Genomic DNA, 21,592 nt, shown 5'->3' on the forward strand with positions numbered 1-21,592 from the left:
CGCTAAGGTACCATGCATCTGGCATGATGCCAAACCATATAGCTAATTGTTACTCATATGGTAATTGGCTCCTTTCATTACTCTAATAGTGTACAACCATTTATGTAGAATAACAAAGCATATTACACTAGGAACAGTAACAAAACTACAGTATTGTATATTTTACAATTCGTTTGCATGACGCACGAGCAAAGTAATACAGCTAACGACATACATGAAAGGCATTGCAATTTGTGAGTAAATGCAACCAACACTGTAAGTAAGCAACTCTATCAATGACAAGATTATAATCATTAGCTAAATGCTTGAATTGAACTTACAAACAAATATTTTCCAAGTCTGAAGCGTGACAAGAAATAACTACATTGAAAGACCTGCACCGTAGCGTTGTTTGTAGCTGCTTCTATGCGTGCAGAACAAATTCTCTACTTCCTGTTTGCGTAGTCTTTCTAAGTACCAGAAACATCCACTAGGGGGCAAATAACACCATTGGACACAATGAAAATCCAATTGAACCATTGTAATAAAATAATCTGTTACCTTCTAACAGGATGGCAGCACACTCCACGCCTGGTATAATGAAATTGTGCCACTATGAAATAAAACATATCAAGAAACAAATAATGCCCTTTCTATCTTTTGTCTCTAGGATGCTTCAGAAAGAAGAACAACAATCTGTGAGATTGGTCTCAGAAACATCTTAGCAGCTCCTTGCTTGACAATTTTTAGTTCTACTTTCCTAACCTTTTTGTCAGTACTGGGAAAGGTTTTTACCACAAGCCCGACTGGCCAGTCATTTCTGTGTGCCTGACTGTCTTTCAATAAGACAACATCTCCCACTTTTACATTTGGCTTTTCTGCTGTCCATTTTCTGCGTCTCTGCAGCGTTGTCAGGTACTCCTGTCTCCACCTTTTCCAAAAGGTGTCAGCAAGACACTGGACTTGCTTCCACTGTTTTCCATGAAGGTCGTTCATGCTGAAGTATCCAGAAGGGGCTGAGGTAGCGCTGGTCTTTTGTGTAAGTAACATTGAGGGTGTGAGAATGGTAGGCATGTCAGGGTCGGTTGATACTGACACTAAGGGTCTCGCATTGATTATTGCCATAACTTCAGACATAAGAGTGCTCAAGACCTCATGTGTGAGACGAGTGGACCCCGTCTGAAACAGCATAGCATCAAGAATACGTCTGGCAACCCCAATGAGTCTCTCCCAAGAACCACCCATATGAGACGAGTGTGGAGGATTAAATATCCAAGTACATCCCTTATCTGAGAGGTATTTAGTCAGTTCTGAGTCATTTGTGTCGATACCCAGTTCCCTGCAGGCACCTATAAAGTTTGTACCTCGATCAGAGCGTAGCACTTTTGCTGGACCACGGATAGAGAAAAAACGCCTCAGCGCGTTGATGAAGCTGGATGTGGACATGGATTCGATAAGCTCGATATGGACTGCTCTAGTAGACATACATGTAAAGAGCACCGCCCAGCACTTGGAGTCTGCACTACCATCTCTAGTGCGACGAGTTATGACATTCCATGGTCCAAACACATCAAGTCCAATGCTGGTGAATGGTGGTTCAGATGTGAGTCTGTCTGCAGGCAAGTCAGCCATTTTTTGGTCAACTAACCTCCCTCTAACCTTGCGGCAGGTGACACACTTGTGAATGATACCAGAGACCAGACGTTTGCTCCCAATAATCCAGAAGCCTGCTGCTCGAATAGCTCCATCTGAAAAATGACGGCCTTGGTGAGCCACTTGCTCGTGATAATGTCTTACCAGCAGAGTGGCAACATGATGTGTCCGTGGGATGATGAGAGGATGTTTTTCGTCTTGTAACATGTCGGCGGAGGATAAGCGGCCTCCCAACCTCAGCAACCCATCCTCATCAATCACTGGGTTCAGCTTTTTGAGTGTACTTTGCTTTGGGAACTCTTTTCCTTTTTCAATGCATTTGAATTCATCTCTGAAGGTTTCATGTTGCACACAGTGAATGATTGCTGTTTTGGCTTGTAACAACTCACTTGTACTGCATGGTTTATTACAGTCATGCCAGCCTCTGCAGCTGTTGTTGTCTGCACCTTCATGGAAGGATCTGGCAACATGAATGAGTCGTGCTGTGGCTCGATTGAGAGCTTTCCAGCTTGAGAACCTCTCAAAGCGATGAGAGCCGAGTTGAGCTCCAGAAACTTTAGAGGCAAAGACAGTGACGTCTGGTCGAATCTCTGCATCTTTGTGAGGCTCTACAAGGTCAAAATTTATGTTCTCAGGCTTACTCGAGTTTGTTTCGGTCAGGAACGGTGGACCTGAGAACCAACTAGTGTGTTTTAAGAGCGCAGCAAGTATGGGCCTGGTTGCATGGTCTGCTGGATTGCTGTCAGTGTTTACATAGCACCACTGATCTGGATGGGTAGACTTCCTGATGCGAGTTACCCTATTGGCAACATAAACGTAGAATCTTTTGGTGACATTGTGGATGTAACCGAGAACTATCTTACTGTCTGTGTAGAACTTGGCTGCATGCACATCAATGTCCATTTCGTCTTTGATCAGTTCATACATCTCAACAGCTAGCAAAGCCGCACACAGTTCTAGGCGTGGGATAGTGTGGGCCGGACGAGGGGCCAATTTTGATTTCCCCATGACAAATCCAACATGGCATTGACCTTCCGAGTCAATAACTCTCAGGTAGGCTACTGCTCCTATGGCTACTGTAGAGGCATCCGAGAAGATGTGTAAGCTCTCTTCTTTGAGTGGTAGACAAGGAGACTGGGATGTAGGTCCGCTGAATATTCATATGTTCCAACTCCATCAAAGATTCCTTCCACATTTTCCATTCCTCTTCTTTTTCTGTGGGAAGAGGGGCATCCCACTCACTCTGATCAGAAGAGAGTTCTCTGATTAAGGCTTTACCTTGCATTGTTATTGGAGCCACGAACCCAAGGGGGTCATAAAGACTATTCACTGTGGACAGGATGCCTCTCCGCGTAAAAGGCTTCTCATTGTGGGACACCTGGAATGAGAAGCTGTCTGTTTCCAGGTTCCAGGAAAGTCCCAGACTCCGTTGAAAGGGAAGAGGATCCACTCCTAGGTCCAGATCTTTTAAGTCTTTTGCACGGTCCTCCATAGGGAAGGATTCCATAACTGTTTTGCTATTGGATGCAATCTTGTGTAGTTTCATGTTGGACTCCGCCAACATTGCTTGTGTTTTTCTTAGAATGTTGATAGCTTCTTCTGTAGTAGCTACTGATGTCAGACCATCATCGACGTAGAAGTTCCTCACTACATATTGCTTGGGTTCTGACCCGTGTTCCTTCTCACCCTGTAGCGCTGCTCGTCTCATGCAGTAGATGGCTACGGCTGGTGAAGGGCTGTTCCCAAATACATGCACTTTCATCCTGTACTCGGTTATGTTTCTATCTGGGTTGTTGTCTTCATACCAGAGAAACCTTAAGTAATCTCTGTGATCCTCACGTACACCAAAACAGTAAAACATTTGTTGCACATCTGCTGTTAGTGCAATGCAATCCTTGCGGAAGCGCATTAGGACACCCAAGAGTGTGTTGTTTAAGTCTGGACCACTGAGCAGAACATTGTTAAGTGACACGCCTTGACACTTAGCACTGGAGTCAAATACTACTCTTATTTGTTCAGGCTTTTGTGGATGGTAAACACCAAATATGGGCAGATACCAACGTTCTTTGTCTCCCTCTAGTGGCTGTGAAGGTTCGGCTTGGTCGTTATCCAGCATCTTTTGCATGAAGTCAATAAAATGACTCTTCATGTCAGGCTTTTTGTCTAAAGTCCTGCGAAGTGATGTGAGACGGTTCATGGCCTGCTCCCTGTTATTAGGGAGGCGACGTCTAGTGGGGCGAAAGGGTAGTGGAGCCACCCAGTTGTTTCCATCATCCTGGAAAACCTGTTTGTCCATAATGTCCAAGAAGGCTTTGTCCTCCACTGATGGTGCTGGTTTATCATCGTCTTGTGTTTTGTCGAACACGGAACATCCCAGGCTGTCTGTGTTCACAGTTGTGATTGGATCTCTCGAGTGCACTGTAGAGGGAGAGATGTGTTTCTGAGCTACGCTGTTGTAGTTCTCTTTTACCTGGATGATGTCAGGGCAAGGGCTCAGATAGGATGTGCGACCATTTTGAAGTATGTTTGTCCTGAACACGTTAACATTGGCTGGTCGGTGAGCCGTTCCCAGACAGACCTCACCCACGATGACCCACCCGAGGCCGAGTCGCTGTGCATAAGGAGTGTCGTGGGGCCCATTGATTTGCTCTCGTACCTTGTGTACCCTTAAGATGTCTCGTCCTAAGAGCAGGAGGATGGGAGCGTCTGGGTCCACTGCTGGAATTTTGTCCATAACTGGTTGCAGATGGGGATGATGATACGCAATGTCGGGGGAGGGAATCTCCATCCTATCGTCTGGCATCATATCACACTCTATCAGAGTAGGGAGAGTGAGCTGCATGTGTCCATCTATAGACTCCACCATGAAGTTGACGGCTCTCCTGCCCGAAGTCTCTGTTACCCCAGAACACGTCTTCATGGTGTATGGAGCAGAGTTGTCATTGATGTTGAAGAGACTGAAAATCTCTGTCTTGGCCAGAGATTTGTTACTCTGTTCATCAAGCACTACATACATTTGGACAGCTTTCTCTCTTTTCCCAGCCGGATAAGCTTTGACTAGGCATATTTTTGAACATGATCTTGGATTGACTGCCTCACCACAGATCTCTGTACACTTTGAGGTGACAGATAGAAGAGCATCGTCACCTTGCTCCCCACCATGCTCTTTCTCTGCTGTAGCGGTGTCTGTATATGAAGGGGCTGGGCCTGGATGCAGAGCAGCAAGATGCCTGTCGCTGTCGCACTCAGAGCACTTGATTGAAACCTTACAGTCTTTAGCTCTGTGTTGAGTTGACCCACAACATCGGAAACAAATGCCATTGTCTTTGAGATATGATTTGCGCTCATCTAGAGTTTTGCATCTAAACCCACAACACTTTTTAAGAGGATGAGGCTTGTTATGTATTGGACAGTGATGGTCAGGGTTTTCAACCTTTGTCTTACTGGGTTTGGTTTGGTGGTCTGAGGCCTCAGATGACACATCTGTCTTATATACAGTCACAGGTGTCTTGCTGCTGTACCTGGCAGGTTTCTCACTTTTCATGGACACCTGGTTAGTTGAGGTGTAGAGGGTGAAGCTGGGGTCATTTCTAATTTTCGCCTGGTTCCTGATGAATCTCGAGAAGAACGAGAATGGTGGGAATGCTACCCGATAGTCCTCCTTATATTTGGATCCCTGTGCTATCCATTTTTCTTGTAAACTGAATGGAAGTTTCTCTACAATAGGGTTTACCCCCCGAGATGTGTCCAGATAAGCGAGGCCTGGAAGGTACCCTTCTACTTTAGCACACTCCAGTTCAAGAAGAATGTCACCTAGTTCTCTTAGTTTGTGATTGTCTTTGTTAGTCAGTTTTGGAAAATCATCAATTTTCTTCAACAGTGCATTCTCGATCACTTCGGGTGTACCATAGCACTTTTCTAGTCGTTGCCAGACCATGTTAAGTCCTGCTGTTGCGTTGAAAATATGGACAGATCTAATTCTGTTTGCTTGCTCAGATGACTCTGCCCCTAGCCACTTGGTAATTAGATCTAACTCTTCCCCGGCTGATAAATTCAAGTCTCTGGTCGCATTGAGAAAGGATGCTTTCCATGCCCAATCATTTTCAGGACGATCATCAAACTTCAGGAGTCCGGAACTCACCATCTCACGGCGTAGGAGGTACTTGATGAGGTCTGGTGCCACTTGTGACTCAGGGAAGTTTTGTGTGTGTGACTGGAAGTGGGCTTGTTTTCCATTTCCACCATGCTGCTGTTCCTTTCTTTTGAACGGAGAGTCTCTGCTTATGCTCCGTTGTTTGCTACTTTCTGGATTATGGCATGTAGCTGGGTCAACACTAAGCTCTTGTTTCTGCACTTCAAATGGAAGTTCAGCAAAGTAGGGCCTAGCATGTTGTTGCACATACTCACATGTAAGTTGGACTGGACTTAAGGGCTGTGTCCCTGTGTCTAGTTCTTTGCGAAGCTCTCTGCGTTCTGATTCTACAGCTTCTTCAAAGGCTGCAGCTTCAGCCAACGCAGCAGCAGCTGCTCTCTCAACTTGGAGAACATATAAACTTGCCTCGAGGTCAGATTTTTGCTTCAACAAGCTGGCCTCTATTTCTGCCTTTTGTTTCATCAAGCTGGCCTCTATTTCTGCCTTTTGTTTCATCACCGAAGCTTCCTTCTCAGCATAAGAGACTTGTGCGCGTGCTGCGTCCGCCTTGGCGCGTGCTTTGACGGCTGCAAAACTCACCGTTGAGGATCTGCTTGACTGTTTTGATGACCTTGATCTTGTAGATTGAGACTTGGTCCCAATGTGCTGAAGAGGCTCTTCCATCTCTCTCTGTTGAACACCTGACTCTGGTTGTTGCATCGTAGACTGCTGGTCTTCCCTAGGATAAGAGGCTTTGTTGGCTGATGAACGTAGAAACATAACCACCATGTGCAGTTATTGAGCCCGCTGTGATGATGTTTTTTCACTATTCTGCCCTTGAGTTGCGTTCCCATGCAAAACTAGACAGATAGCGAACAACTAAGTCTTCAATAAAACTCCCAAGGCGTGACTTTTCTTGAATGAATATATTGAAAACGTTTATGTTGTGAAACTGCAAAATACAGAAAAGAATATACTTTAGTATTCAATTCACACCGACAGTAGCTGTACATTATACATTTGAAGTTGCATAAATACAAAGCACGCGCTAAGGTACCATGCATCTGGCATGATGCCAAACCATATAGCTAATTGTTACTCATATGGTAATTGGCTCCTTTCATTACTCTAATAGTATACAACCATTTATGTAGAATAACAAAGCATATTACACTAGGAACAGTAACAAAACAACAGTATTGTATATTTTACAATTCGTTTGCATGCCGCACGAGCAAAGTAATACAGCTAACGACATACATGAAAGGCATTGCAATTTGTGAGTAAATGCAACCAACATTGATACGTAAGCAACTCTATCAATAACAAGATTATAATCATTAGCTAAATGCTTGAATTGAACTTACAAACAAATATTTTCCAAGTCTGAAGCGTGACAAGAAATAACTACATTGAAAGACCTGCACCGTAGCGTTGTTTGTAGCTGCTTCTATGCGTGCAGAACAAATTCTCTACTTCCTGTTTGCGTAGTCTTTCTAAGTACCAGAAACATCCACTAGGGGGCAAATAACACCATTGGACACAATGAAAATCCAATTGAACCATTGTAATAAAATAATCTGTTACCTTCTAACAGGATGGCAGCACAATACGTAAGCAAGCAGTTCTACTTAATTTTGTAAAGCTGCCATTTACTGTACATTCGAAAAATACAAAAAAAAGATAGTTATCCACAATAATCTGCTGTAACACTGTAACTTAATTTGTATGAATGGAATGACCCTTGCCTAGGTAGACTTGTTGCCAAGTTAGGCCAAGTGGGAAACCCAGGTCCAAGACCTGAAAGAGGGAGTTGCACTGTCATGATTTGCTACACTGGTGTCAGAGCGGGACGGTGCACATGACGCCATCGGAGAAAGATGAAGGGGGATACTAGTCAGTTGTACAACTGAATGCATTCAACTGAAATGTGTCTTCCGCTGAATCAGAGATGTGTGGAGGGCTGCCTTAATAGATATCCACGTCTTCGGCACCCGGGGAACAGTGGGTTAACTTTTATCTCCCTCACCAACTTTAAACATCTGCTATCTGAGTAGCTAACCGATCGCTGCAGCTGTACATAGTCCATCGGTAAATAGCCCACCCAATTTACCTACCTCATCCCCATACTGTTTTTATTTATTTACTTTTCTGCTCTTTTGCACACCAGTATCTCTACCTGCACATGACCATCTGATCATTTATCACTCCAGTGTTAATCAGCTAAATTGTAATTATCCGCCTACCTCCTCATGCCTTTTGCACACAATGTATATAGACTCTTTTTTTTCTACTGTGTTATTGACTTGATTATTGTTTACTCCATGTGTAACTCTGTGTTGTTGTCTGTTCACACTGCTACTGCTATGCTTTATCTTGGCCAGGTCGCAGTTGTAAATGAGAACTTGTTCTCAACTAGCCTACCTGGTTAAATAAAGGTGAAATTAAAAAATATATATATTTTTTAAAAACTGCCTTGCTCAGGGCCAGAGTGACAGATGTTTACCTTGTCAGCTCAGTGATTCAATCCAGCAACCTTTTGGTTACTGCCCAACGCTATTATACGCTACACTGCCGCCCCAAAACTTGTACACATTACGGCCTTTAAAAAAATATATATATATACACTTTAATTTATTGAACTGCATTGTTGGTTAAGCACCTGTAAGTAAGCATTTCACAGTAAGGTCTGTTGTATTTGGCACATGTGACAAATACAATTTGATTTGATAGTGAAGCATACAATCTCTCCCAACTGGGATAACCCTATTTGAGCAATGGTTAGTGAGTGTGCCTACAGGTTAGGAGACCCAGGTGCAAGACCTGCAAGTGGAGTTGCCCTGTCACCGTTTCCTAGTTCACTCACTTCTGACACCAGCGTAGAAAACAGTGATAGTGCAACTCCCATTGCTTGGTGTCCCAGCCTGTGTGTCAAGACAGTCACGATTCAGGAGTCAATTCTCCACTGATAAACTTGCATATTACAGGGATACTGTGTGCAATACTAGGCTAAATAATTTCATTACTCTAGTATCCCCAGGAAGGCCATCTTCACTGTCCTTGGACTGTATGCTATCCAACATTTTAATGATCAAACAATTCTATAATAAACAATAGACAATAGTCACTAGGCTATAGTTACTAGTGGAACAGATTATATGGAAAAAGTCAAGTGGCAGTGTAAACAGTTTTGATAAGCTCAAGAAGTCATTAATGTATGTATCAAAAAAAAAGCTTGACACATTCTCAAAATGATGCTCACTTTTTTAGTGCGGTGTAGTTGGCTTTATATTAAAGATTTGGACTTTGCTAGTCAATACCTCTTCAACGGAACATGTCAAGGGGATATAAATGTCATATATTAAACCAGCTGACAATGTAGAACAAGTTACACCCACTGTTTTTGCTGTTCTGTTCCGTTTTCAAAAAAGTATTTTATGTTCATTTCTATGGCTGATTCTCCCTGTAGTCTAAGCTAAGGGACCATCTTAAAAGGGAAATTGAAACGTATTGTTATTGGAAAAACTTAAATTGTAACCACATGACATTGAAATCTCAAACCAACTGTAATACGTCCAGGGACCTCTCCAATCCATGGCAATTAGTATTTTATTTTATTTTATATATATATATTTTTTTTTTAAACTTTGGCTGTTTTCAATTAATTCAATTTTGTAATAAAAAAAAAAAACTTTCTAAAAACCTCAATAGCTTCAATCCCATTTCACTTGAATGAATACAACCAACTGTTATTGCTTCAGGGACCTCGTCTGTACAATCTCTGGCAATAACTTGTTTATTCTTAGACATTGGCTGTTTAAAATAAATGTCATATCATTATGTAAAAAATAATACTTGTTTAAAACTTCAATAGCTTCCACCGCATGTTACTTGCATGAATTCAACGAACTGTTATTGGTTCAGGGACCATCAATACAATGAAAGAAAATTACTTTTATATTTTTGGACTTTGGCTATATCCTATGGATATAATTGAATTATATGTAAAAAAAATACTTATTTAAAACTTGAACAGCTTCCACCCCTAAGGACTTTTATGAATAAAACCAACTGTTACTAGTTCAGGTACTTTGTTTGTACAATCTACGGCAAATACTTTTGTATTTTTTCTATTTTGATATTTTCTATGATATTGGACGGACTTTAAATTAAAAACACTTCCTTAAAGTGTCAATAGCTTTCACCCCACGTGACTTTCATGAATACTAACAACTGTTATTGGTTCAGGGTCGCTGAACAATGTCAAATTGATTTGAGAGCAATATGTAATGTGTTTGAGAAGCTATATTGACATTTTTCAATAAACTGCGGCCAGAAGTAACTATGACCCTCTTTAGATAGCCAAATGGTGACACGCTGCTCTGAAACGGCCAGTGGAGCGAAAGCTGGACTCATTCATACAAGTCATATAGGGGGAAAATAATTGAAGTTAAGGAAGTACTTGTCATGTACATAAAATTAACACTAATAAAAAATTGACATGGTCAAAAAGCCCCAAAAGTAATTGCAGTGGATTGGAGGGAAGAGGTCCCTCAACCAATAACAGTTGTATTCATTTGCAAGTCATATTGGGTTGAAGCTAAGTTGTATGGAAGTATTTTTCATGTAAATTCATAAAAAAATAGCAAAGTCAAAAAGTACAAAAGTAATTGCTGTGGATTGGACAGACGAGGAACCAATAACAGATAGTCATATGGGGTGAAAGCTATTGATGTTTGAAGGAAGTGTTTTTAATTTAAGTGATATGGGGTAGAAGCTATTAAAGTTAAGTATTATTTGGCATATAATGAGACAAATTTCATTTCAATTGCCAAAGTAAAAAAATACAAAAGTAATTGCAATAGATTGTACAGACAAGGTCCCTAAACCAATAGCAGTTGGTTGTATTCATGAAATTCATCTGGGGTTGAAGCTATTAAAGTTAAGAAAGTATTTTTGAAGTAAATTAAATGTATTGAAAATAGCCAAAGTAAAAACAGAAAAGCAATTGCCGTAGAGTGTACAGACAGTCCCTGAACCAATAATATAGTTGGTTGTATTCATGTAAGTCATATGGGGTGGAACCTATTGAAGTTTTATGCAAGTGTTTTCTTTTTACATATAATGATAAATATTTCATTTAAAATAGCCAAAGTCAAGGTAATTGCCGTAGAAAGGTCCCTGATCTAATAACAGTTGTTTTTATTCATGAAAATGCTTAGGGGTAGAAGCTACTGAAGTTTAAAGAAAATATTTTATTTTTTACATATAATTAAATTAAATTAATTGAAAAGTCATAAAATACTACAGTAATTGCCGTAGAGCAATGTTTCAGCTACATTTGAACTCCAAAAACAAGTTACACCATACCGAATTGCAAGAACAAGGGGTGTAACTTGTTCACTATCGTCAGTTGAATCGGAATGTCATTTATATAAATTTTAAGAGGTATTAATGATCAAATTGTCACTGATCACTGTCTCTTTTAGTAATGTCGCAAGTGACACAGGCGCGTTTGGACTCCTGGACATGATCAATGTTTGTGAGTTGTTGTTTAGCATTATAGCCACGCTAAAAACTATTGTTTTTGATGGATTCAGATTAAAAATAACCAGCCTTCAGTCAGTTTGCAGCAGCTACGGTGTAGCGGCACCCAGAAGTGAACAAAGCGACCCGGAAGCGCTGAACCAATTGGAGGCAGGCAGAAAGAACATCAACATTTTATAAAGCAAGACAAAATCTGCAATCGGGACATCAGGTCTGTCTGCAATTATTTTATGTTATTTGTAAATGTATTTCTGAAAGTCGATAACCTGCAAATGTATGCATTGTGCAGATATGTATGCATTGCCCCTCGGTTCGTCAAAAAGTTCGTCAAAAACGCATTTTTGTTAAGATTGGGATAATGTATTTTAAAATATCTGTCAGCGTGCGGTTGTGACCTTTACGCATAGATGATGTTGATTTATTAAAATGTTTAGGGCAATGCTCGGGCATTTTACCTATTTCCGTGTTATTTTGCAGGGCATGGTTGTTGTAGGAAGTGTCCGTTTTTAAGAGGTGGAGAGGCCGGGCTATTCTAACCTGCAATTTGTCGTAAACAAACATTAATGTTTTTGACATAAACACACCTTTGTGTCAGGCGGTCTCCTTTTAGGAGCAAAAGAAGATGCTCCTAATATTGGGATCTGCAAAATATGGCGTCTCGCCTTATAAAAATGAGTCGGGCTGCCATTTTTGTTTCTCTTTTGTCTGGAATTTTCTTTAAATAAAACTGTCTGAGTGGTATTGTATCGGATGGTCGCATCGCCAAATTATGTCACTGAATTCCAGAAAGGTCGAAGGGCACACGTGTTAGCCTAACAAAAGTCTGGACTACCAAAGCAAACATGTTATGAGGGAAAAGTTGCCAAAATTACCCTACGTAACTCATATTTTACTGGAAATTAATTTTGGTAAGATTTCTGCCCAAAAATGTGTGCTCAGCCATCTTTAGGCACAGTTAAATAAACATTTAGGACTGGGATAAAGAATATTGAGAGTAGGCAAATCGAAAATGACTGACAGGTGTGAACAGTGAAAGTTTTCATTTTTGACTGCATTCTTATCATGTCTTGAATGGTAGGCCTTTATTTCACTGTGTAGTTTGAACTGAACATAATAGGTTTTTATACAAAAATGCTACCCATAATTATGAAAACGTATTATTGGGACTGTGTGTGAATTGTTCTGTTTATTATCTAAATACCACAATAAAAGCATTATATTAATACTTTATTATTGGCATGTCATATTTTGTAGAAGTATTACTTTTATGTAACAGAAATAATGTAACAACTTTAGTTATAAAATACACACAATAACCAAATTCACACAGTCACAAAAATACAATTTCATAAGCCATATAGTAAAATACTGCTATGTTGGTCTTGGGAGGTGGACCTGAGTATGCATCCTATTAACATGATTGTACTTTTTTCATTCTACTACTGTAACTTTACTCTGATTTTAAGAAACAATGTATCTTAATGTTCAGGTAGGTATCCATACTTCAGAAAATATGAGGTATTCTCAAAAACAAAGAGTCACCGGAATTAAAAAGTATATGGACATATAAACTGACACTGTTTTAATCTAAGTAGTTTTAATAACATCTGTCAAAAATGCTTTGTATATTTGTATTTGAAATGTATAGAATACTGCAGTAAAATGTGTGTTTCTGTCTCAGGATGGCTGAGCCTCGATTCAACAACCCCTACTTCTGGCCTCCGCCTCCTTCCATGCCTAGCCAGGTAAGGACATCTTCCTTTTTTTCTGTTCTTCCATCTAGGCTGATATTATGCATCTCATTATTTTTAATCTAAGAATGTCCATATAGGTATTAACCCAGCAACAAAAGTAGGACTATAATGGGATCATCTTTAGCTTGATGGTTGATAAACTGGAGCTGTTTTCGGTTGAGCATGACCGTTTAACCCTTTCAGCTGGATAACCTGGTGCTCATCAACAAGATCAAGGAGCAGCTGATGGCTGAGAAGATCCGACCCCTGCACCTGCCGACCAATTCAGCCCCCTCCCAGCAAACCCTGCTGGTGGCCTCCTCCCCCTTGGATGGGGGGCAGCACAGCATGCTCATGCCCAAGTCCCAGCAGGGCCAGCATCACCCCCAGGGCTCGGTCCAGCAGCCCGACATCGCCCTGCACGCCCGCACAGCCTCCAGCTCTGTACCAGGTCGGTACTGTAACAGTGTTTGCAGTCTGCTGTCTGCTCACAACATAGGTGCACACTGGAGACACCACTTGGCTCTGGTGATGCTTGAGACCTGTTCAATGGTGCATCTCAATAGTCCTAAGGGGTTTTGCCTCCGCAACTCCTCTGCCTTAATTTGAGAACGCATAGATGAAAGTCATATGGTGGATGCCTACCAGTCCAGTTTTAAATAATTCCCATTTTATTATTGAGCATTGTAAGATTTCAGGATGGATGCTGAGTAGAAATTGGTGCTATTTATAAAGTGATTTTCTCATTTGTCCCTCAGTTAGATCAGTTAATTGTATTGCCTTCAATCTCTGATGCAGAAGTGAATATGGATGACAAGTCAGCAGTGAAGGTTAAAGGACTGTGGGATGAGTGGCACATGCGACAGATCGTTGAGCAGCCCTCTAGAGTCAACCATCGGTCAGGTAATAACCACACCCCCTTTCTCATGGGAAACATATATGTACAACCATCAATGAAAACATTCAACAGCCATGTACTACACGCCAAGGGACCAGACAAGAGCCAAATACATTTCAGTGTAACACGGTCCCTTATTAGTTTGCATAAAAGCTCAGTCTCTCAGCAAGCTAAATCGCTAACTTTTTGCATGGCTTATCATTTGTAAGTCTTCATGTGCCCATACACAGGTTTGGCCCCTATGTCCCGGCCGGACAGCCACAGCACTTCAGAAGCCCTCACCCCCACCTCCAGCAGCCAGAACCGACTGGGAGGGACCCCATCGGTCAACATCATCTCTGGGCTGGCCAGCGGCCCTGGCATGGAACAGATGAAGAGCGGGGGCCTGGCTGGACTCCTCGGCCCACCACCCAAGACTCCCCGTGGGCGGAAGAAGATCAAAGCGGAGAGTGGAGGGCCTCTGCTGGTCGTGCCCTACCCCATCATGGCCTCTGGCGCCGACCAGGGCTGTATCACCTTCCCTGCCAAAGAGGGCAAAACCTACAGGTATGGTTACTTTAACAACAAAAAGTTTTAGTTTCGCTTAGTTTAGTCTTATCTCTTAAATAAATCACCCATTTTCAATGTTTTTTGACCTACTTGAGATATGTAGTTAAGTTATATGCACATATCAGTAACACTTTACTTTAAGGGGTTACATACAGTACAGTAAGGCATTCAGTCATGACACCTTATTGGGTGTTGCAGTATCATTCGTAACAGAACCTTCATCCGTAACATAAGATTTGACTCAGTCCCATTTTCTTGTATCCAGATGCAAAGTGTGTCCGCTCACCTTCATGTCAAAGTCAGAGATGCAGATCCACTCCAAGTCCCACACGGAGGCCAAGCCCCACAAGTGTCCCCACTGCTCCAAGTCCTTTGCCAACGCATCCTACCTGGCCCAGCACCTCCGCATCCACCTGGGAATCAAGCCCTACCACTGCTCCTACTGCGAGAACTCCTTCCGCCAACTCTCGCACCTGCAGCAGCACACCAGGTCAGTTGAGTTCACCTTCATGGAATAGAAAGCGATGGAGAGAAAAAAGTTGTCCACCACAATCCACACCATATGAAAATGTCTGTCTCTTCACAATGACATTGACAACATTAAAAATATATTTTAAACCGGAGCATTCCATTGATGTATTGCTGGAATGTACAGTAGCTTTCCATCAGTAACACTGACATTGGGTAGTACTGTGGAATGTATGATTCAGTGTATGTATCCATTATTTTACAACTGTCATAATATATAGTATGTTTACACCATATTCTTTTACATGTTATTTTGTAATTACATTATATTTTCTGCTGTACTTGCTCAATAAACCACAATATTTCAGTTCATTCTCTCTCTAACATGCATCTATCATCATCCGCATGTGTCTTAGAATCCATACTGGTGACAGACCCTATAAATGCGCGGCCCCTGGATGTGAAAAGGCCTTTACCCAGCTCTCTAACCTCCAGGTCAGTAGTAGCTACATCATAACAGGATTATTTACTAATCTTTTACAGTCCTTCTCCCAGTCTTGAATGTCCCGACCCAGCCGAGGCTGCGGATCCGTTGGTAACCACTCCGTCCTGCCCCCCTGGATCCCTTTCGCCCAGAGCTTGAAGATCCAAATCACTTTCTGCACGTGTTTCTAAACCTCTACTTGATGCACACATTTTTGTGGTTACCCTCCCTTCAATTTCTCATTGTCAATCGTGAATGATAAATCCTGTTTTACCACTGAAATGTCCATGCAGCATCTGCATACCAACCATTTGATCTCATGGGGATATGCATTTAGATCTTCTTGAGTTATATAGTGTTATAGTAGCCTACAAGGCTGTTTTGAATAATGTACAGTGAGGGAATTTTAGAACAGAGTGTGTTAACAAACTGTAGCATAGCCTAGCTGTGTTTAGTTTCAATCAAAGCACATATTTTGCATAGTGGCGCACACTGTTGAGTTTGGGCCACATGAAAAAAATGCGACCATTAGCACAATCATCCTTAAAAATAGAAATTAGGTGGTGTTTCTTGGCTTACAGTAACATTATACTATGCTATTATATTTGGTTATGTTATTAAGCAATAAGGCACAAGAGGCAGTGCTGTATCATTTGGTTAGCCCGACGCGATACAGCACTGCCTCAAGTACCTTATTTGCTTTTATAAAACTGTTACCAACATATTAAATAGCAATGTATTACATATTTTGAATTAATTCATACAATTTCATTCTTTCACCAGAAGATATAGTCCGGACAAAAGTTTGGATATTTTGGGCATGTTGCTACATTCGTTATTTTTTTTCATATTTGCTATGCCTATGCAGAAGAACTGGTCATCCGTTCTAAACAAAATGGTTGCCATGCAGGCAGGATACATAACGTTCTTGTCACTTGCTAGCTAGCCAATTTTAGCTAACTCAGTGAACCTGAAATTACAGTACACTAGCTGCATTTGTCTTTGTTATAGCTTTTTTTCCTATTGGCATTTACTTGGATGTCCATGATAATGACGTTGATGAGTGAATTTGACTGGCTCAGAAAAAGTTGTCTCTTGTCGCATGGGCACCGTTCACTCAGAGGTCGGACAGGCAGACAGCGAGGGTTATATTAACTGTACCAAACTAAATGCTAGGCTGGAAGCAAGGGGAAATAATGTTTGAGTTGAGATGATTCGGACAGCAGCATTCACATGATATTCTTATGGAGGCATAGTCATACTTTTCAGATGGGACTTTTAGCAGGCATAGCTGTGTCTGTGACGGCCAATACAGCACTGCAAGGAAACGCTGCTCGTGCAATCAGCATCCAGGATCCAACCAGTTTATAATGATTGATTCAGCTTTGATCTAACTTTATTAAACAAGCACCATTCATCAGAGTAGCTTGTTCTCATCGAGTAGAGCAGAGAATCCGCACATGTGTGCATAATCTCCGGGACCTTTAGCTGTCGGGAAGAGGGGTCCAGAGAAGTTGGGATCCACAACCACTTCGTAATGTTAAAGGTGGTACATGTAACAATTCAACCTGAAAGTAGTCCTAAATAGCAATGGTATACTGCCAAATTAAAATAATAAGATTCCATGAGAGATGAATATGAATATAGGCATTTTTAAGCCGTATTATTCAAAAATGACAAGGAAAAATGTATAACAATAGACCTAAATTGGATATCATTGCTGAAAATGTCAAGCAACAGTCTACTCAACCATACCATAACAACTTTACTGGAATGCTCTGAATGATAGTTATCCTGCAATGAGTGACTAGGTTGCTCTTACCTCTTCTCTCTCTCTCTCCCTGCCCCACTCTCTCGCGCTATGTAGTCCCACCAGAGGCAGCACAACAAAGACAAGCCGTACAAATGTCCCAACTGCTACCGTGCCTACTCAGATTCAGCATCGTTACAGATCCACCTGTCAGCGCACGCCATCAAAAATGCTAAGGCGTACTGCTGCAACATGTGTGGCCGGGCATACACCTCAGTGAGTATTCTAACCCACTGTTCAGTATTAGGTGTTTGTAGTAGTGTCAGCAAATACAAGGCATTGCTATGGTCCTGGTCAATTATAGTGTCGGTAAACATTTGCCCGGACATTATGATAACTAAGCACGATTTAAGCTCACCACATGTAGAAATAATCTACAGTGGTAAAATAATATTGTGAATATTAATTGCTTCCTGACTTTTACAAAATGTGCATGCACGAGTCATAACTGCATTTTGGAACCAGGGTTGCCAACATGCTTTTGTGTCGGGGATACAAACTAGTTTTGAGTCGTCCATTTTCTGTTTTTGCAGGAGACCTACCTTATGAAGCACATGTCCAAACACACGGTAGTGGAGCACCTAGTGAGCCACCAGTCCCCCCAGAGGACTGAATCCCCCAGTATCCCAATACGCATCTCTCTCATCTGAATTCAGCATTACTGTATGTTGTTGTATTCTTTTTCTATGGAAGGCTGACGTTTAGGGGCCCTGCACATAAGTCCATCAACCCAAGGCCTACATATGCATCACATGACACCTGACATTAATTTACAAACCCTTGTTCCATTTTTACACAGATTGGGTTGGTTAAAATAAAAACGAGCATAGCACCTTCTTTGCAAAGGTTTATGTCAATGGGAACAAATGTTGGATAATGTCTCGTGTTGAATACAACTGAGCACTTACAAAGGCTTTATGCAAACGGTCTTATGCATTGGCCCTTAAGATTTTAATGTTACAAAAAAATTATTCCATTACATTTATTATATTTTTTTTCAATATTTTCCCTTATACCTAAACTAAATGGATTCATATTTTCTGGGTGTGTTCTGGCGACATCCAAAGATCATTTTAAAGCGCTCTCAGGCCTTGTGGTTTTGGATCCAAATGTTTTTCTATCTTTTCCGATGGAAATGCAAAAAGATTACTTGAGGCAGCTAAGAGTATTGACTGTGTCTAATCAAAAGTCTGATGTTTTTTGGTGAATTTTTTTGTTCAAGCAAAGTTTACAGGGTCAGACTTCAAAAGCAGCATTTTAGAGAAAAGCAATTGGAACTATGTAGACAATTCGATTGTCAGGTTGTTTCTCGTGGAGGAATGGTGAAACAGTGCACCAAAATGTAAAAACAAAATAATGAATGTTTACTGTTTTGTCAAGATCAGTTACATTGTTATGGTTAATATAATCAAGATCATATGGGTTATATGATCAGACACTAATTAAATCAACTGAACTGTTCAAATCAACAGAACTTTTCAGCCGTTTTCCTTGTGGCCAGGTATTACATATGTGAGTTGGTGGCTTTGCACCTACGTGAGGCTAGTCAAGATTCATTGGGAAAACAAGCTAACATTAGCTAGTGCGTCAGCTTTATGGCTTTACTTGGCACTGCCCTCAATAGGCCTACACAAAGCTATCAAGATGAACATTACAAATGTTATGAACAGTCATGTCAGCTTTTGTCAAGTAACTTCTGATGGTCATCATAACATAACACAAGCTGTTGTTAGCAAAGGTGATAGAAAAGGAGAGTAAATGCTTTCTGTCATGATAGTTCTAAGTCACAGCCGCTTATGTTGACAAGTTGGTAATGTGGTTAGGTCTATGTTACTAGAGTAACTACATTTCTATTCTGAATATATTTAGAGAAATATATAGCAAACATACATTTATTGGAGGTGAAATATTTTGTATTTTTATTGACTTCTACTTTGTTATACTCTCACTGGTGTCACATTACACTTCGCAATCATATCACCAAGTCAAGTTAAAGCTATTTCCCAGCCTGGTTACAGAGGCCTGTGCTGCTTTTTTGAAAAAAAAGTAAATTACATAGTTTAAACATGACAATGATATTTGAAAGTACATGGTTGGACCAAATAGTTAGCCAATATTAACCCTAATTCCACTACATTCAGGATTGTTTTATCTTGATTTGTGAAACTAATTCTCAACAGGTTTACATTTTAACGTGCAGTCAGTATGAGTTTGTTCAAACCATATAACTTCATATGATGGTAGTGTTACTGCAAGTGTTTCTTTCATCATGGTATGCACACAGTATTGTTGTATTTTTACTGTAATTTTACCTTCTGGTTGCTCTGGATGGTACTAGTAGCCTGTATTCTTCAGGTTACTTAGGACAAGGTGCTAAGGCTAGATGTTTATTTGAGATGGAACTGAGAATATTGTTAAATACATTCATAGTATGTTTAAAAAAAAATACAATACAAGCCACTGGCCTGGAAATAAACATTTATGCCAACAGACTCTGCCACTTCAATTTACTCTCTTCCGAGAAAAAAATTGGTCAATGTACCGTTTCATAACGGTTTTGTACAGGTATGTTTATGTATGAACTTATTGTAATGATTTGTATTTCTGAATATTGATACTTTTTATAAATATTCATGTTTTATATCAGTTATTTACGTATAAGCCTTAACAATTTTATCATTGAACTACCATTTTATTTCCATATTCAGTATTGTGTTCTTCAGTATTTGGTCTTGTAAACGTTTTGTTATTTTTCCGGGTGGAATATCCAAACTGTAATCTGTATATGAATTAACTGTTAACCTATATTCTCTATGAAAAGATAGTGCAGATGTATTACACCTTTTCTTCTTTTCTTCTTTGTGATTTCATATAAAGTTTCTAAACAACTTAATATGCACACACAAGACAGAAGTAAAACTAAGAAGATCAATGTTTTAAAAAATAAAATATCTTTACCTTGTTTAATAAACAGACTGTTATAAACACACTTTAAATTGTACTGCATAACTTTGATGAATAATTTAAAACAAAACAATTTGGTATTCTCCATTCAATATTTATCAATAATTTTGTTCCAGGATATGCCCTGGGGTGTATTCACTAGTAGGAAACCAAATAGAAGCAAACCACTAAAATAGGGAGCGAATAATCTGAATTTGTCCAATAAGAAACCCCTGTTTTTGTTGACAAAACGTTTCCTACTGTTGGGCAATTATGATTATACCCCAGGTGTGTTTAAACTAAACAAAAGTATCAAATACACATGGGAAGATTCAATGACCTTTATTTATGAAAATACAGTTGAAGTCAGAAGTTTACATACACCTTAGCCAAGTACATTTAAACTCAGTTTTTCACAATTGTTGACATTTAATCCTGGTAAAAATTCCCTATCTTAGATCAGTTAGGATCACCACTTTACTTTAAGAATGTGAAATGTCAGAATAATAGTAGAGAGAATGATTCATTTCAGATTTAATTTCTTTCATCACATTCCCAGTGGGTCAGAAGTTTATATACACTCAATTAGTATATGGTAGCATTGCCTTTAAATTGTTTAATTTGGGTCAAACGTTTCGGGTAGCCTTCCACAAGCTTCCCACAATAAGTTGGGTGAATTATGGTCCATTCCTCCTGACAGAGCTGGTGTAACTGAGTCAGGTTTGTAGGCCTCCTTGCTCGCACACGCTTTTTCAGTTCTGCCCATAAATGTTCTATAGGATTGAGGTCAGGGCTTTGTGATGGCCACTCCAATACCTTGACTTTGTTGTCCTTAAGCCATTTTGCCACAACTTTGGAAGTATGTTTGGGGTCATTGTCCATTTGAAAGACCCATTTGCGACCAAGCTTTAACTTCGTAACTGATGTCTTGAAATGTTGCTTCAATATATCCACATAATTTTCCTCCCTCCCTCTATTTTTGTGAAGTGCACCAGTCCCTTCTGCAGCAAAGCACCCCACAACATGATGCTGCCACCCCTGTGCTTCACAGTTGGGATGGTGTTCTTCGGCTTGCAAGCGTCCCCCTTTCTCCTCCAAACATAACAATGGTCATTATGGTCAAACAGTTCTATGTTTGTTTCATCAGACCAGAGGACATTTCTCCGAAAAGTACGATCTTTGTCCCCATGTGCAGCTGCAAACCGTAGTCGGGTTTTTTTATGTCAGTTTTGCAGCAGTTGCTTCTTCCTTGCTGAGCAGCCTTTCAGGTTATGTCGATATAGGACTCGTTTTACTGTGGATATATATGCTTTTGTACCTGTTTCCTCCAGCATCTTCACAAGGTCATTTTCTGTTGTTCTGGGATTGATTTGCACTTTTCGCACCAAAGTACGTT

General features: G+C 40.4%; 3 protein-coding genes across 8 annotated transcripts in view; 1 reads left to right on the top strand and 2 right to left on the bottom strand.

Moving 5' to 3' along the window:
• The window catches only part of LOC110491820 (uncharacterized), a 30,754-nt gene extending 23,488 nt beyond the window's left edge, over positions 1 to 7,266 (bottom strand). The window contains exons 1-2 of one of the 3 annotated variants that reach the window (XM_090202565.1): positions 7,132 to 7,266; positions 6,365 to 6,716 (exon numbers count right to left, since the gene is read on the bottom strand). The gene's annotated coding sequence lies outside the window, so the exon portion shown is untranslated. Of the gene's footprint in view, positions 1 to 320; positions 456 to 6,364; positions 6,717 to 7,131 lie in introns of those variants that run through there. The other 2 variants (XM_021565608.3, XM_090202566.1) reach the window with 2 other exon arrangements.
• On the bottom strand, positions 507 to 4,648 carry LOC149976650 (uncharacterized). The gene is made up of 2 exons (XM_090201591.1): positions 2,911 to 4,648; positions 507 to 2,744 (listed from the first exon to the last, which is right to left on the bottom strand). Exons 1-2 carry the CDS (start codon positions 4,646 to 4,648, stop codon positions 646 to 648), a joined length of 3,837 nt encoding a protein of 1,278 aa, XP_090057717.1. The 3' UTR covers positions 507 to 645.
• A 3,864-nt stretch (positions 7,267 to 11,130) lies between the features above and the next one.
• znf362b (zinc finger protein 362b) lies at positions 11,131 to 20,242 on the top strand. Of its 4 annotated transcripts, none has more exons than XM_021565609.3 (9): positions 11,131 to 11,522; positions 12,993 to 13,056; positions 13,249 to 13,495; positions 13,843 to 13,947; positions 14,152 to 14,488; positions 14,757 to 14,981; positions 15,376 to 15,454; positions 17,311 to 17,469; positions 17,787 to 20,242. In XM_021565609.3, exons 2-9 carry the CDS (start codon positions 12,994 to 12,996, stop codon positions 17,901 to 17,903), a joined length of 1,332 nt encoding a protein of 443 aa, XP_021421284.1. In that variant the 5' UTR covers positions 11,131 to 11,522; position 12,993; the 3' UTR covers positions 17,904 to 20,242. The 4 variants fall into 4 exon arrangements, with proteins under 4 accessions (XP_021421284.1, XP_021421285.1, XP_021421286.1 ...); XM_021565610.3 differs by having other exon boundaries at positions 14,173 to 14,488; XM_021565611.3 differs by having other exon boundaries at positions 11,252 to 11,522; positions 13,276 to 13,495.
• Positions 20,243 to 21,592: the final 1,350 nt, after the last annotated feature.

The sequence above is a fragment of the Oncorhynchus mykiss genome, chromosome 16 (genome assembly GCF_057628025.1).
Source record: "Oncorhynchus mykiss isolate SJ-2025 chromosome 16, ASM5762802v1, whole genome shotgun sequence".
NCBI classification, from domain to species: domain Eukaryota; kingdom Metazoa; phylum Chordata; class Actinopteri; order Salmoniformes; family Salmonidae; genus Oncorhynchus; species Oncorhynchus mykiss.

Excerpts from the sequence above, each read along its gene's own strand:
- znf362b (XM_021565609.3), top strand. The coding sequence starts at position 12,994 with ATGGCTGAGCCTCGATTCAACAACCCCTACTTCTGGCCTCCGCCTCCT. Across the intron at positions 13,057-13,248 it reads CTCCTTCCATGCCTAGCCAG|CTGGATAACCTGGTGCTCAT; the intron begins GTAAGGACATCT and ends TAACCCTTTCAG. Across the intron at positions 17,470-17,786 it reads GTGGCCGGGCATACACCTCA|GAGACCTACCTTATGAAGCA; the intron begins GTGAGTATTCTA and ends CTGTTTTTGCAG.
- LOC149976650 (XM_090201591.1), bottom strand. The coding sequence starts at position 4,648 with ATGTATGTAGTGCTTGATGAACAGAGTAACAAATCTCTGGCCAAGACA. Across the intron at positions 2,745-2,910 it reads GGCTCCAATAACAATGCAAG|AAGAGAGCTTACACATCTTC; the intron begins GTAAAGCCTTAA and ends TACCACTCAAAG.